Source organism: Eurytemora carolleeae, unplaced genomic scaffold (assembly GCF_000591075.1).
Source record: "Eurytemora carolleeae unplaced genomic scaffold, Eaff_2.0 scaffold680, whole genome shotgun sequence".
Classification (NCBI taxonomy): domain Eukaryota; kingdom Metazoa; phylum Arthropoda; class Copepoda; order Calanoida; family Temoridae; genus Eurytemora; species Eurytemora carolleeae.
This window is the reverse complement of record NW_019396669.1, coordinates 71344-87139: the sequence shown is the minus strand read 5'-3', so window position 1 is coordinate 87139 and position 15796 is coordinate 71344. Positions and strand designations below refer to the sequence as shown.

Here is a 15796-nt window from a genome sequence, read left to right as displayed (position 1 = left end):
CCCCCCCCATTCTAAGGACTTGATTGTCTAGTAATCAGCTGATTATCATATTAGAGAGTACACCCAGCAACAACCAGTATTTTTGTTCATTTTATCTCAAACCAGAGTTGGAGAATTTACGCAATGTTAGATGATGGTGACTTTCTTTCATCTTTCAGTTTTCTTGCACAATAGTTATGACGATGTTTATTATTTATAAAATTGGTGAATATCATCCTAGTTTTAGTTTATAGTTTTAGTTTGACCATGAATCTTGAAACAATTATTTTAGTTTCTTCAGGCGTTAGGGTATTTTGAGTACTGGGTTTAGCGAATCTGGTTTCTTTGTGATATTGAACACTTTACAGTAGTGGAAGTTTCAGAGATAACAAATGATCTAAACGCTAGAATAGAAAGACAGCGTAATGGAAGAACAACTATGGGCAGTGTTTCAGGCCTGTAACCCAGACACTGAAGGATTTATAAGCATTCAGGAGTTGGCTAATATTAGCAGGTTAGTTACGTAGTTAACTTTATGTTAGCTCTTGGATACAAAAAGTCTATGAGAATTTGGTTTAACCCTAACTGCTCTAATATAAAGCAGAGTGAGTGAGTTAATGAGCTTGTAATTAGCTAGTGAGTCTATAAGCAAGAGTCCGTAAGCTATTGAGTTAATGCGCTGATGAGCTAATGAGTAAATGAGCTAATGAGTTAATGAGCTAATGAGTTAATGAGCTAATGAGTTAATTAGCTAATGAGTTAGTGAAATAATGAGTTATTGAAATAATGAGTTAGTGAGCTAATGAGTTAATGAGCTAATGAGTTAAATGTGCTGATAAGTTAATGAGCTAATAAGATAATAAGCTAATGAGTTAATTAGCTAATGATTTAATGAGCTAATGAGTTAATGAGCTAATGAACCAATGAGGTAATGAGCTAATGAGTTAATGAGCTAATGAGTTAATGAGCTAATGAGTTAATGAGCTAGTGAGTTAATGAGTTAATGAGCTAAATGAATTAAAGAGCCAATGCATCAATGAGCTAACGAGTTAATGAGTTAATGAGAAAGTGAGTTCATGATTTAATATAGCTGACCTGTAAGCCCATTAAATCTTCTGTTCCTTATTTATCCATTATGTAAGCCATTTACCATTACCATTATTACTAAGATCTCATGTTGATTCTGAGGATGTGGAGAAAATACTTAGTATTTTTACAGCAAGTAATCAGGCAAATAATCGTTTCAACAATTTCGGATTTTTTTTCGTTTTTAGTGTCCTTTTCTTTCTTTTCTAAAAATATTTTTTTCCTCAAGGTTTTTTCTTTTTTTTCAATTTTCTTTTTTTTTCATTTCCGTAGTTTTCCCTTTAAATACCTTTTTTTTACTTATCCTTTTCAATGGCGCCCTGCAAACATTTATTCTCCGACAAACCGATGGCGAACGTATAAAGTCCAGAATTATTTACCCGCCAACTTCGCCATAAGCACATCAAGTCGGTAAAAATGTTTCCTGGCCATATTTAGGAATTGGGGGGTAGCACCCGTATCCTTATCCTTTATACACCTATGCTCTTCTGATAACGGATGTAATCATGTCTTTAAAATTGAGGACGACATTTGCAAAGGATCGGTTGGATTTCCCGGAGTTTCAGCATCAAGTTATCAATAGTTTGAACCAGGGAACAGGATATTGAAGCAAGTTTATTATCGATAAGAATTAGAAATTCAATGTTGAGAGGTTTCTTGGCTATTTCTTGATTAATATTTATGGATGACGACATTTCTTAGCAGCTTTCAGAAGGATAATTAAAAACAAAACTTTGAAAAGCAATTAAAAATAAGATTTTTTTTAAATTGCATATTTTATGTGTGAACAAAAAAATATTTTTAAGCTGTATACCTCTAACATCCTTGATAATAAGGTCAGCTTCCCCCCCACATAGAAATCATTTAAACGGATATTAGGATATAAATATTACGTTTTTTCAAGATTCATCAGATTGTAAGTTTAAAAATATTTTAAGTCTGTACTATGTACTATGTTCTAGTTCACACTAACCCCCCCCCCCCTTGCAAAAGAATCCGATTGTGCCTTTGAAAAATATTTTGTTTATCTATCCTTGTCGTAAAGGATTTGATGACAGCGCACAATAATGAGCTGGGAGCTAGATTACAAAGTCCGAGGTAAACAAATTCTTATCTATTTTTTTTTTTGGGGGGGGGGAGGGGGGTGGATAATAATAATAATAATAATGTATTCCGACTTATTTAAGTCTTCTTCTTTGAATTTAGTCTACATGGCTTATTCAATGATTTGACAAAGAAAGAAACAAGTTTATAATTGCTGGAATCATGTATGATCTATAATATTTTTGCGATCGCTTCTGTAATCTGTTAGGAATTTTCTAATTCATTAAGATTTAAAATTGGTATTACCTAAGGATTTATTATAATACAAAACTTCCAACCACAGTAAATAGCTAAATTTTTGTTCTCCAGGAAAAAGATGAAAAGACGACCTGTAAGACTGGTGTCTCAGGTAAGATAAAAAGACGACCTGTAAGACTGGTGTCTCAGGTAAGATAAAAAGACGACCTGTAAGACTGGTATCTCAGGTAAGATGAAAAGACGACCTGTAAGACTGGTATCTCAGGTAAGATGAAAAGACGACCTGTAAAACTGGTATCTCAGGTAAGATGAAAAGACGACCTGTAAAACTGGTATCTCAGGTAAGATGAAAAGACGAACAGTAAGACTGGTATCTCAGGTAAGATGAAAAGACGACCTGTAAAACTGGTATCTCAGGTAAGATGAAAAGACGAACAGTAAGACCTGTATCCAGGGTAATATGAAAAGACGACCTGTAAGACTGGTATCTCAGGTAAGATAAAAAGACGACCTGTAAGACTCGTATCTCCTGGGTAAGGTGAATTTGGGTTCAGTCTTCACACTTGAACGAAACAGTGGCGTCAATTTCAGCACAATATTTTTAGAATTCACTTGAAAACCAATTGATTTAAGATCAAAGATTATCTGTAAGTCGTCTCTTAACCGTCATTTTATAGTTGGACACCCTGTATCATTAATAATAATTTTATAGTTGGACACCCTGTATCATTAATAATAATTTTTAATTTCAGAGTAAATTAACTGGAGCTATACCATTGGTCAATACATCAAGTGAAGACGACAATGATTTAAAAATTATTTAATAGATTTAATTTTACAGTTTTATATAATTTAGTTTTAAATCTGTTATAGCTCCATTTCATTTGACCAAGATGATGTTTAAATTCGTTGACACGGGTCAAAGCAATCCAATATTTTGCTTTAGTTCAAATCTGAAGCATTAATGAAATTTTTTTTCTTCAAAATACTGAAACCGCTCTTAATTTTCCCAACAGTAGAGAACATTTATAAATAATAATTATAAACAAAGTAAAATTGATTTTGTAAATTGATTTTGAGTCTACTATTTTCCTAATATATGCCTCAAATTTTAAAATATATTTTTAATATTTGTATTTGAAGAGGATAGTTTTGATCGTAGAATAGCAGCAGAACTTGAGTTCGCGGGCAAAACTTTAGGAAACGATACATTCAAATCAATTATTCCTGTAATTTATCTTTTTCAATCAACTTGGTATTATTCTTAATCGTATATATGTTGTCAAACGGCTGGAATGATTGGGCTGAAATGTATTGTGGATCTTTTGGACACTCATGGGTGGCCGGGGGGTGTCACAGGCTAACAAAATTCAAAATATTTTTTTCTAACATTTAAAAAAAAAATTTCCCTTTGGCCAACACGTATTTTCTTAATTTTACACAAAACTTATTTCTTCAATCTAGAAAAAAAGGAAATTGTCAAAAAACTGCTAAACTACTTGTACGACTTCTGTGACTTTGTAGCTTTTTATTGTGATTCCACTCCTACGGTATTCAAATACAAATTTAATTGGTTGTATTTTAGAAATTTAAAACTATTTTAGTCTCCTTATTAGCTCTGTGAAAAGAGGAGTGATGATTGAAAACACCTAACTGCCATCTCAGAATATCAGGGATTACGACAGCTCTAGTTCGTACTAGTCCGATCCTTTCCTTGTAGTACTCCGGGACTGATTCCGTCCATGGTTTTCAATATTTCAATATTTTATTAAAAATTGTGACAGCTTATAAGGGATTTTCGACGTATTCGCCTGGTCTGTCCAAGGACAAGGATTTACATTTATCTAGTTGGCAGTGCATGATCTGACATGACATTTATCTAGTTGGCAGTGATATGACATGACATTTATCTAGTTGGCAGTGATCTGACATGACATTTATCTAGTTGGGGGTGATATGACATGACATTTATCTAGTTGGCAGTGATCTGACATGACATATATCTAGTTGGCAGTGATCTGACATGACATATATCTAGTTGGCAGTGATCTGACATGACATTTATCTAGTTGGCAGTGATCTGACATGACATTTATCTAGTTGGCAGTGATTGGACATGGCATTTATCTAGTTGGCAGTGATCTGACATGACATTTATCTAGATGGCAGTGATCTGACATGACATTTATCTAGTTGGCAGTGATATATTTCTTGTGAAAGATGTTCTAATAAAACTGAAGAATGTTGAGTTTAGAGCGCACTAAACCAAAATATTTAGTTCGAGGCTCCCAGATGAGAAGCACTGTAAGGTACAGCTTTAAATCATCATTTTTTTTTTAAATTTTACCTTTCAAATTTTATTATTTTACTGATCCAATTCATTCAATTTATTCCCTTTCCTTTTCTCTCTATCCTCAATAGCTTTTTTATCATATTTTTTGATTTTTTATAATTTAGATCTAAATCTAATACCCAGCTGCCATTTCTGTCTTCTCATCCAACTCTAGAGGTCGGCCATTTTATTTTCATTGAAAATCTATACAGTTATAACCAGAATAAAGTGGAATAAATGAAACTTTAATATATTTCTGAATATGTTTATGCTGAATTTCAGTTAGAACGATTTTAAATGAAAATTCCGGAAATCAACGCAGCACTTCTTAGTTACTATTAGGGTTTGGAGCAAATAGGAAAATTATCGTTTCTCGAAAATTTCGCATTTTTTAAGCATTTCGTTCGCTCGCGAAAAATGCGAAAAAAGAAAGAGAAAATTGAGTGGTTCATTTAAAAGATTCTTTCTTGTAATTGGCTGGCTCATAGTCATAGGTAAACGTATGGGGACGTACAGAAACTTAAAAAGATAATTAGAGAAATCAAATTCTCTTCATCAAACATATATTAAAGTGAAGGAAGAGAAAGTATTAATATGACATAATAAGACTTAAATTAGTGCAGAGAAGATTTTTTGCGCAATTTGGTTGCAGGTTTAACACTTATGGATGGTTTTCGCGGATTTTTTTCCAAAAAATATTTTGACGAAATTTTAGCATTTCACGAAATTTCGCATCGTTTTCGCAATTTTTCGCTTAAATTATTTTCGCAAAATGCGAACGAAAATTTTCCCATTTTTTCGCGAAACGTTTTGTTCGCTGCAAACCCTAGTTGTTATACAATAAAACGGAAATTCCGTTTTATTCTGATTATCAACGTCCAACAGACAGGGTTACCCACAAAAGTTTACAACTGTTTTTCCTCAAATCATTTAATCAGTTGTTTAAGAACATACTTGCTAAACAGAAACAAAGAAATCAGAGTTCAGATAGTAATATTCTTTTAGTTTTAGGTCGTCATTAATGTCTCATCCTTTGTGGGTAAACCTGTATCTTGATTCCTCCATGATTAAATTATAATCAGGAAACTATTTTCTTCTAGATTTCTCCGATCAGATCTGATGACGGATCAGCTTCCGGTCAGAATATTTATGAGTCAACTCCTTGTAAAACTGGTTCTGAGCTCCGGGAGCAGGTTCTGGATCAGCTCCGGAACCCGGAGCAATTGAATCTTGAGGAGGAGAGTCGAATCAGGAGAAGTTCGAGCGAGAATTCTGTTTTTCAACAAGTATCTTTAGATGCTCATGGGATGGATTCTAGGTACTTAATTTTCAAATTAAACAAAATCTTTTTCCGTGAAAATATTTTTAAAAAAAGTTTTTTTGAAACTTTGATCTACATTGAGTTCAACAAAAGTCATTTACAATCTTCTACGTCGTATTCTATTTTATATTTTAATATCTTTCTCCCCCTCTTGTCTACATTGCCTCTATTTCCAAAAAAAAATATATTATTTATTAGATCGATTGAGTCTGATAAAAGATGGAGAGAAGTTCAAGTTCCAGGATTAAATTATCGACCTAGATCTCCCAGGTGGAATGAGGGGGAGGAGAAGGAAGAGAAGGAAACCCAAGAAATGGATCAAGAGGAAAAAATGGAAGCCAAGAAGAAGGAAAAGGAGGAGAAGATGAAAGTGAATGGAGCGAAGAATATATTTTTCAGGTTGGCTGAGGAGGATGAGTTTAACCAAACCAAAAGGTAAGAAAATATTTTGTCGTTTTCATCACGTTTGCTACAGTAGCTAGCATACACACGAATACAGTGTCAGTTACTGAAACGGTGATATATCAGACAATTTAAAAACCTGATTATTCATTCCTTTTCAAATATACCCTGATTATTATTATTAAATATATGCACTTGGCCACTCTTTATTATGCAGGATTTTGAAATATTCGTCAGCTTCTGTATTATATCTCAATATCAGAAGAATATTTTGCATTGATAAATATCTTAGATCACTAACCAATGAATTCTTACCAATGGATCAATTGATAAGTTTAAAGTTTATAGTACAACGGATAATCAAACGTTTTTCGATGTTCAAAATTTTCAAATTTTACTTTATTTGACCCTGCAGTAGATTAAAGATATCTTGAACTAAATCTTATCATTTAATCCCAAAATGTAGCTAACTTATTACTGCCTAATCCCTAAATGTAGCTAACTTTTTACTGCTTAATCCCAAAATGTAGCTAACTTATTACTGCTTAATACCAAAATGTAGCTTACTTATTACTGCTTAATCAAAAAATGTAGATAACTTATTACTGCTTAATACCAAAATGTAGCTAACTTATTACTGCTTAATCCCAAAATGTAGCTAACTTATTACTGCCTAATCCCTAAATGTAGCTAACTTATTACTGCTTAATCCCAAAATGTAGCTAACTTATTACTGCTTAATCCCAAAATGTAGCCAACTTATTACTGCCTAATCCCAAAATGTAGCTAACTTATTACTGCTTAATCCCAAAATGTAGCTAACTTATTACTGCCTAATCCCTAAATGTAGCTAACTTTTTACTGCTTAATCCCAAAATGTAGCTAACTTATTACTGCTTAATACCAAAATGTAGCTAACTTATTACTGCTTAATCCCAAAATGTAGCTAACTTATTACTGCTTAATACCAAAATGTAGCTAACTTATTACTGCTTAATTCCAAAATGTAGCTAACTTATTACTGCTTAATACCAAAATGTAGCTAACTTATTACTGCTTAATCCCAAAATGTAGCTAACTTATTACTGCTTAATCCAAAAATGTAGCTAACTTATTACTGCTTAATACCAAAATGTAGCTTACTTATTACTCTCTAATCCCTAAGTTTAGCTATCGTTTAACGTCGTCGTATATATCCATACAATTAAGACGAATTTGGATTTTAATTTTTGTTTCAACCAATCTTTCAAACAGCATGGACAGTGAACACACGTAAACATGGAAACATAGAAAAGCTGTCGATTAACAGCTTCTCTTTGTTTACTTGCAAAGTTGTAATTTTAAAAATGCTTCTTTGAAATCAAAATTTAAATAGAAAAATCGTCCTCATTATATTGGTATAAACGCTTACCACTGTATTATAGATCTGTTCTGGATGGTTTAGAGAAGCAGGTTAGCATGATCCAGCACCAATATGAGGAGTTTGGATTGACTCCAACTAAGGCGATAGATTTCAAGGTATTATCATTATCATTGTTATCATTAATTACTGTTTTTGTCAAGATAATTTGTAACAATATAAAAGACTGTAAATGTAATTTGAAGCGTCTCTCCATTTATAAATTTATCACGAAAAGAGGAATTGTCTGAAACAATGTCTTGTTAATTAAAACGAGGTTGTGAATTGGACATGTCACCCTTTAAATGGAGAGTCACTTCTAATATTGTCGAGATTCACTTTAAAATATTCTTATTTTATTTTGAATATTTTTAGACTGAGCTTGAAACTGAATTGGAGAAAGTAAGAATAGAAGCAAGAGAGAAACTGGAGGAAGAAAGAGAGAGATGGGAAGAGGAGAAAGCGAAATGGGAAGAGGAGAGAGAGAAATGGGAAGAGGAGAGAGAGAGATGGGAGGAAGAATTTCAAGGATTAGAGAGAGAAAGAGAAATGGATAAACTAAATTATGAACTCAGGTGACATTTTTAAACTTTAGTTTACTTAATTTATTTAATTAGGAATTAAAAAAGTTTAACCAGCAGCTTGTGTTTCAATAAATTTTTGATATCTTGGATTGTTTTCCCTCAGTTTTGTTCTAATCTGGATTTAAACAGCTAAGAAACCGGACTAATACTTTGTCGGCTCATGTGTCGTGTCCTATGTTTCTTGAATCTCACTGTATGAATTGCTTTAGACTGGATCAGGTGCGTGGAGAGGTGGATAGACTGCGACGGGAGAAATCTGAACTAGTGGAAAAGGTAGGAATATGAACGGGAGAAAACTGAAGTAGTGGAAAAGGTAGGAATATTGACGGGAGAAAACTGAAATAGTGGAATAGGTAGGAATATTGACGGGAGAAAACTGAACTAGTGAAATAGGTTGGAATATTGATGGGAGAAAACTAAACTAGTGGAATAGGTAGGAATATTGACGGGAGAAAACTGAACTAGTGAAAAAGGTAGGAATATTGACGAGAGAAAACTGAACTAGTACAATAGGTTGGAATATTGATGAGAGAAAACTAAACTATGGAAAAGGTAGGAATATTGACGGGAGAAAACTGAAATAGTGGAATTGGTAGGAATATTGATGGGAGAAAACTGAACTAGTGGAAAAGGTAGGAACATTGACGGGAGAAAATTAAACTAGCGGAAAAGGTAGGAGAACTAGGGGAGTTGGTCCGCTCGGAGAAAAATAGTTTAGAGGTCGAATAATATTACAAAAGTGTAATTAGTTGAATATGGCTAACTGATCTAATTCTATATTACACTCTTGATCCCAATAAAAAAGTAGTTATACTACTTCTGACTTAAATATGTTGGAGCTTTTGTATTAGATTGCGCCAATCCCCTGATCTCAATGTCCACAGTGGAAACCTTAAATTTATTGATTCATATTTTGCAATTTCTTATTGGACGATACAAGAGTTTTATCTGGGTTCTGATTGGTCGGATGGCTAAAAGCTGAACTAAAATAACTATGCTTGGTAAGACATAATTAGTGATTTATGAAGCGATTAACAATACAAAAGTTCTGTTCTCTGGATTTGGTTAAACAAAATTAGATATAAACCCCGCATAAGGATTTGGATCAAAATTTAAATATGTTGATTTTGAAAACAAATATGAAAAATTTTCTTTATCTTTTTGCTTATTTAATTATTGCCTAGGTTCGATTACTGTACGAAGAAAAGGAATTGATTGAAGATACAAACAAACATGGAAATAATACCAACTTTTTCTCGGTAAGCAAAAATACTTTCAAACATTTCATTTTCAGTTTTTGATAATAACTGTTTACATCGCTTTTTAAAATCTTTAAGTCTAAAAGCCTAAAAAAAAGTTTCCATGTGCTTACTTCTTATGGCTTCAGAAATATGTTATAGTTTAAATCGGTCTTATTGAAATGTTCTCTTGTTTTGAACAAAATTTTTCATCCTGGAACCGTATTTAATGAATTGGTGAGATCGCTAAACTATCTATCGCCGTTACAAATCTTATATCACCTATTCAAATCCTGCTGAATGTTAAACATCGAATCGGTGTTTTAAATTTGAACCGGCAGTAGGTATGTTTAACGACTTAGCTCAAATTCAATCAATTTGGTCCTTGATTATAGAATAGACAACCCTGTATATAATTGTTTTATAATTGATGGAGGACTCCCAGGAAGAAATGTCTAAAATGTCGTTGGATTCAGACAAAACAGACAGAACTGAGAATAGTCGAACTGAGGTCAGATACCGCGTTTTTTCACATTTTTTCATCATTTAGATCATTTGTACTAAATGTTGTTATTGGGAAATTTTCTTACAGATAAAGCTAATAAACACTTTCCTCAAACTCTAATTTTTGAATCCTTATATTTTTGCGACCTGATGTCAGAACTTTCGTGTTGTGAATTTTGTAATTAAGCATTTATCTCTAGTTTGCAAATCTACGGATTAATTTCATTTCATCTCGATATCACGTGTTGACCTCACCCTGCAGGAATATCTAAAATGAATGGATCAAGTGCTATCTTCGCAATCAAAAGTGCCCAGACTGGATATCAAGATCTAGCGTTTTAGATTATGTATACTCCACACAAGTTCCTAAAGTTCTCGTGTGACTATATTGATCCATCAGAATTCATAGTTCCAAATGTTAAAAGTCTACCACATCAGGTTGCAAGGATTTAGAGGATTAAAAATAAGTTTTGAATGCGAGTGTTCAGTTTGTACCTCTATGGTTTAAATCATACTTTCCTGATTGATCTTACCTTCACATTATATCATAAACATTATTGGATTGGGTTAAAGGTTGGGTTACCTTCACATTATATCATAAACATTATTGGATTGGGTTAAAGGTTGGGTTTGGTGCTCTCAGGGACTGTAAGCAAAATTTTAGTGATCTTCCATCAAGGACAGAGAACGATGTAGAGTAAATGCCTCTTAAATGTTCTGTAAAAAGCAGTAATTTTTGAGTGTATGCAGGGGTGGCTCATGATATTTTTAAACAAACAAGTGATCAACAATTACAATTGTTACTCTAGACAAATAAGGAAAACCTTCATCCTTTATAAGTTAAAGGTTTAAAGGATATTGTTGTGAATCGGGGTTTTCCCTCTTTAAATGAAAGGTGACTGGAATTAAAGCGTACAGTCCCTTTAATTACTATTGATTAGTATAAATGAGTTTACATTGTGTACTGTATTTCAGATATATGGCCGGGGGTACATGAACAAGATACATCAGCTAGTAAATATTATGTACCGTATTGCAGATAGAGTTGCCATAGCACCTAAAAATTTTATTCGTGAACGTATAAACAATCGTAGATTTTGGCGATAAATCCTTGGTTTTAACAAGAAAACGTTTAATAAAGAGTGTTATGGAAACTCTTGCTACTTTTGTAGTTCCACAATCTGTCTTAACAGCAGATTTATTTCTATACATATATATTATATAACTTAGTTTATGGGGGAATTTTTAACAAAATTTTCTATTAATATGCATGCGTTACTAGGCTATAAAGGGTATGAGTAGTATTGTATAGATTAGTTAAAAATTATGTAAAGCAAATTTATATCATATATCAATAAACATTGAAAAATGGGTAACTCAAAATATTAATTTTAAAGTGAAAATTTACACAATTATTATTTTACTACTGATTGCGGTTTGTACGGCGGTTATTATTGCCGATTATTAAGCTGTCTGTAAGTGTACTGCCGTTAATACGGCTGTTAATATTGCCGATTATTACGCTGTCTGTATTGTTCTGTCGTTAATATGGCAGTTGATATTGCCGATTACAAGGCGGTTTGTAGTGTACTGCCGTTAATACGACAGTTGATCTTGCCGATAATAAGGCGGTATTGCTGTGCGGTTATTTATGTCGAAAATAAGGCTGTCTTTAGAGTACTACCTTTTATACGGCGGTTATTATTTCCAATAAAAAGGCCGTCTGTTATATAACCTGTTATAGAGCTATAATCTGGAATATATGAACCTGTTATATAACCTGTTATAGAGCTATGATCTGGAGTATATGAACCTGTTATATAACCTGTTATAGAGCTATAATCTGGAATATATGAACCTGTTATATAATCTGTTATAGAGCTATGATCTGGAGTATATGAACCTGTTATATAACCTGTTATAGAGCTATAATCTGGAGTATATGAACCTGTTATATAACCTGTTATAGAGCTATGATCTGGAGTATATGAACAAGATCCAACAGTTGACAAGAAGGCTAGAACAGCATGATAATGAGTTAATTGAGCTTAAGGAACAAAACACCAGTTTTTGATAATTTTTAGAAAACAAAATATTGTTTTATGTCGGAAAATCATAGCTATGCAGGTACATGTTCCTTTGTTCTCATAGTCAATCCAAAATAGGGCTTTCATTTTCAGATGTGTTCGAAATTTATTTTCAAAGTTTGAATCTTTTATTATTTTTTATTTTATTTTGCTATTTTGATATGTTGTTTTTAATATTTGGTGCTTGGGGTATCTAGGAGGATAATACAGTTCTCCGTAAACAGAAGCAGAAATTAATGGAGATGATGAAAGGAGAATCAAATAGGAAACGTTCATTTCTAGGCGAGTATAACAATTCCCGAATACTTTTTTTGTAATTTACTAAAAATCCGTGAAAAATACTTGGTCTATGAAAAATAGGATTAAACAATTTTCCCTTTAAATTAAATTAATTTTAAAGCAAATTTAAGGGTAATTTCTGGTAAGACAATGCCCGATTCACAACAGTATCCTTGAATCCTTTATCTCATCAGTAATGTTGAAGATAATGTCGGTTTTCTAGGAGTGTTTAATTCTAATAATTCCTATATCTTTTTCCATAGTAGAAATGCCCTAGTCAAGTCAAGTGATATCTGATTCATACTTGATCAGATAAAGCTCTATTCGGAATCGGACGTTGCCATCTTTGCATGGAGGGTCACTTTACTTTAGATATGCTTTCAATTTAAAGGTTATGGAACCAATTTAAAGCTAATGATCTTTTTAGAAAATGCCGATTTATCGTTTATATCATACACAGTTCACATTGTTCACAATGTTCACAATGTTCACAAACGATAAATTAATCACAATTTCAGAAAGTTTTTTAAAGCTGAACCGTTCGTCCAAAATTAATAGTTTGTCTAACGCTGCGTTTGACGAGTTAAATCTTATTCTTATAGGTCTCAGCCATTCCCGATCTTTCAATGGTTTAGATAATATGGACGTAGACGATCCTTCAGATATCAGGTTTATTTTACACAAATCATCCATGGACTTACAGTGATAACCAGAAAACTCGGGAATAGGATGTCGACTTTTAGTCTCTATTTATGACTTTTAAATAACCCAATGAGACACAGAAACTGTGCAGTGTAAACAGACCCATTTCACTTAATATGTGATTTGATAACTTAGTAGTAAATTTATTTGCTTTGTAACAACGTCAAGTGCACTTCAGTATTGCATTAAGGTCGTCTTCCTATTCTACAGTTTTCTGGTTATGACTGTATTTGTGTTATCTTACTGGGTTATACCCAATAAGATAGTAAAGTGAACTTGACACTCTTAAAATATAACATGCCAAAGGTTACATTAAGTATTTTCCCTTGATCAAAGGTTTTTTAATGGCTCATTTAGTAATTTGAGAAAGAAAGACACAAGTGTACAATTCCGTTAAATCACGAAAAGCTGAAAGAATACCGTTCATATTTCATACAGTCGTCTCTAGAGTCTCATTCTGTGTGGGTAGCCCTGTATACTCGAAGTAAATATTATAAATAATATAAAGAAAAGAGGTGANGGGGGGTTAGTATTACAACGAATATTTTTCTGTCTTTTAGATCTCAACCCAGTTTTAAAAAAGAAAACCTTTTTTCAGATTCTTTTTTTTGACAGAATTTCATGAAAATCTGTTCTTTTTATTTTAATCCGAATTGTACCGTAAATGAATATTTCAGGATTAGATGTTCAGAACTGTGCAGGCAGGTACAGGACCAAGCTGATAATAACAAACAGCTAAAGGAGTACATTCACGATTTACTGGATAATGTTATGAAGAATAACCCGGGCTTGCTGGAAAAAAGTTAAGTCCGCTCACGATAAAGAAAACTAAAAATCTCTCTTAAAATTAGGCTGTCATTTTCCTCATAAAAATCAATTTTCTTTTCCGTCGCTGTAATTAATTTTCTTTCCCGTCACTGTTATAATTTTTTGTCCCCGTAATCAATTTTTTTCCAAGTCACATTGATACATTTTTTTCCATGACCGCAATAACTTTTTTTTCTTGACGCAGTAATCAATTTTCTTTTCCGTCAACGTTATCAGTTCTATTTTTTGTCCCTGTAATAAATTTTCTTTTCCATCACTGTAATCAATTTTTTTTCCGTCCCTGTAATCAATTTTCTTTCCCGTCCCTGTAATCAATTTTCTTTCCCATCACTGCAATCAATTTTCTTTCGCTTCTTTGTAATCAATTTTCTTTTCAGACCCTGTAATCAATCTTCTTTTCCGTCACTGTAATCAATTTTCTTTTCCGTCACTGTATTCTTCTTTTCCGTCACTGTAATCAATTTTCTTTTCCGTCACTGTATTGAATCTTCTTTTCCGTAACTGTAATCAATTTTCTTTTCCGACCCTGTAATCAATCTTCTTTTTCGTCACTGTAATCAATCTTTTTTTCCGTCACTGTAATCAATGTTCTTTTCCGTCACTGTAATCAATTTTCTTTTCCGTCACTGTAATCAATCTTCTTTTTCCTCACTGTAATCAATTTTCTTTTCCGTCACTGTAATCAATTTTCTTTCACTTCATTGTAATCAATTTTCTTTTCAGACCCTGTAATCAATCTTCTTTTCCGTCACTGTAATCAATCTTCTTTTCCGTCACTGTAATCAATTTTCTTTCCCGTCATTGTAATCAATTTTCTTTCCCGTCATTGTAATCAATTTTCTTTTCCGACCCTGTAATCAATCTTCTTTTTCGTCCCTGTAATCAATTTTCTTTTCCGTCACTGTAATCAATCTTCTTTTCCGACCCTATACTCAATCTTCTTTTCCGTCACTGTAATCAATTTTATTTCCCGTCACTGTAATCAATTTTCTTTTCCGTCACTGTAATCAATCTTCTTTTCCGTCACTGTAATCAATCTTCTTTTCCGTCACTGTAATCAATTTTCTTTTTCGTCACTGTAATCAATCTTCTTTTCCGTCACTGTTATCAATTTTCTTTTCCGTCACTGTAATCAATCTTCTTATTCCTCACTGTAATCAATTTTCTTTCCCGTCACTGTAATCAATTTTTTTTCACTTTATTGTAATCAATTTTCTTTTCAGACCCTGTAATCAATCTTCTTTTCCGTCACTGTAATCAATCTTCTTTTCTGTCACTGTAATCAATTTTCTTTTTCGTCCCTATAATCAATTTTCTTTTCCGTCACTGTAATCAATTTTCTTTTCCGACCCTATAGTCAATCTTCTTTTCCGTCACTGTAATCAATTTTCTTTTCCGTCACTTTAATCAATTTTCTTTTCCGTCACTTAATTTTCTTTCCCGTCACTGTAATCAATTTTCTTTTCCGTCACTTTAATCAATTTTCTTTTCCAGCCGAATGTAATAAATTTTCTCTTTCATCGATGAATCAAAAAAAGAAAATTTCTGAATAAAAGTACAAAATCTAAAAAATGGTAAAATCTCTTACTGTATGTGCAATGTACAACCTTTCTTCGTGCAGATTTTAACTAGAACGTTTTTACGTTGTACCTGACCAGACTTTGTGATATATGGGTATTAAAACTAAATTGTAAAAATTATATATGCCTAGCATTTTTATATAATAAACTGATTTTATAATAAACGGTATTTA

The 15796-nt window shown here is 32.6% G+C and overlaps 1 protein-coding gene across 9 annotated transcripts; it reads left to right on the top strand.

Moving 5' to 3' along the window:
- The first annotated feature begins 330 nt into the window (after positions 1–330).
- Positions 331–15788, top strand: LOC111707159 (golgin subfamily A member 6-like protein 2). Of its 9 annotated transcripts, none has more exons than XR_002766386.1 (21): positions 332–493; positions 1149–1209; positions 1605–1658; positions 2111–2163; positions 2479–2518; positions 3120–3178; positions 3509–3567; positions 4622–4676; positions 4825–4876; positions 5800–6017; positions 6219–6455; positions 7847–7940; positions 8197–8396; positions 8615–8678; positions 9590–9664; positions 10074–10154; positions 12117–12200; positions 12432–12516; positions 13116–13182; positions 13893–14109; positions 15600–15788. XR_002766386.1 is itself a non-coding variant. In XM_023480201.1 (20 exons), exons 1-20 carry the CDS (start codon positions 405–407, stop codon positions 14020–14022), a joined length of 1851 nt encoding a protein of 616 aa, XP_023335969.1. In that variant the 5' UTR covers positions 332–404; the 3' UTR covers positions 14023–14118. The 9 variants fall into 9 exon arrangements, 7 of the variants coding, with proteins under 7 accessions (XP_023335973.1, XP_023335970.1, XP_023335971.1 ...); XR_002766385.1 differs by having other exon boundaries at positions 15582–15788; XM_023480201.1 differs by lacking the exon at positions 15600–15788 and having other exon boundaries at positions 10080–10154; positions 13893–14118.
- The last annotated feature ends 8 nt before the right edge of the window (positions 15789–15796 follow it).

What these genes read in the sequence shown, in the direction of transcription:
- LOC111707159 (XM_023480200.1), top strand. Translation starts at nt 405, where the DNA reads ATGGAAGAACAACTATGGGCAGTGTTTCAGGCCTGTAACCCAGACACT. An exon ending in CTGAGAATAGTCGAACTGAG is followed by an intron (nt 10,155 to 12,116) that starts GTCAGATACCGC and finishes AACCTGTTATAG; the next exon opens with AGCTATGATCTGGAGTATAT. An exon ending in TAGGAAACGTTCATTTCTAG is followed by an intron (nt 12,517 to 13,115) that starts GCGAGTATAACA and finishes TTATTCTTATAG; the next exon opens with GTCTCAGCCATTCCCGATCT.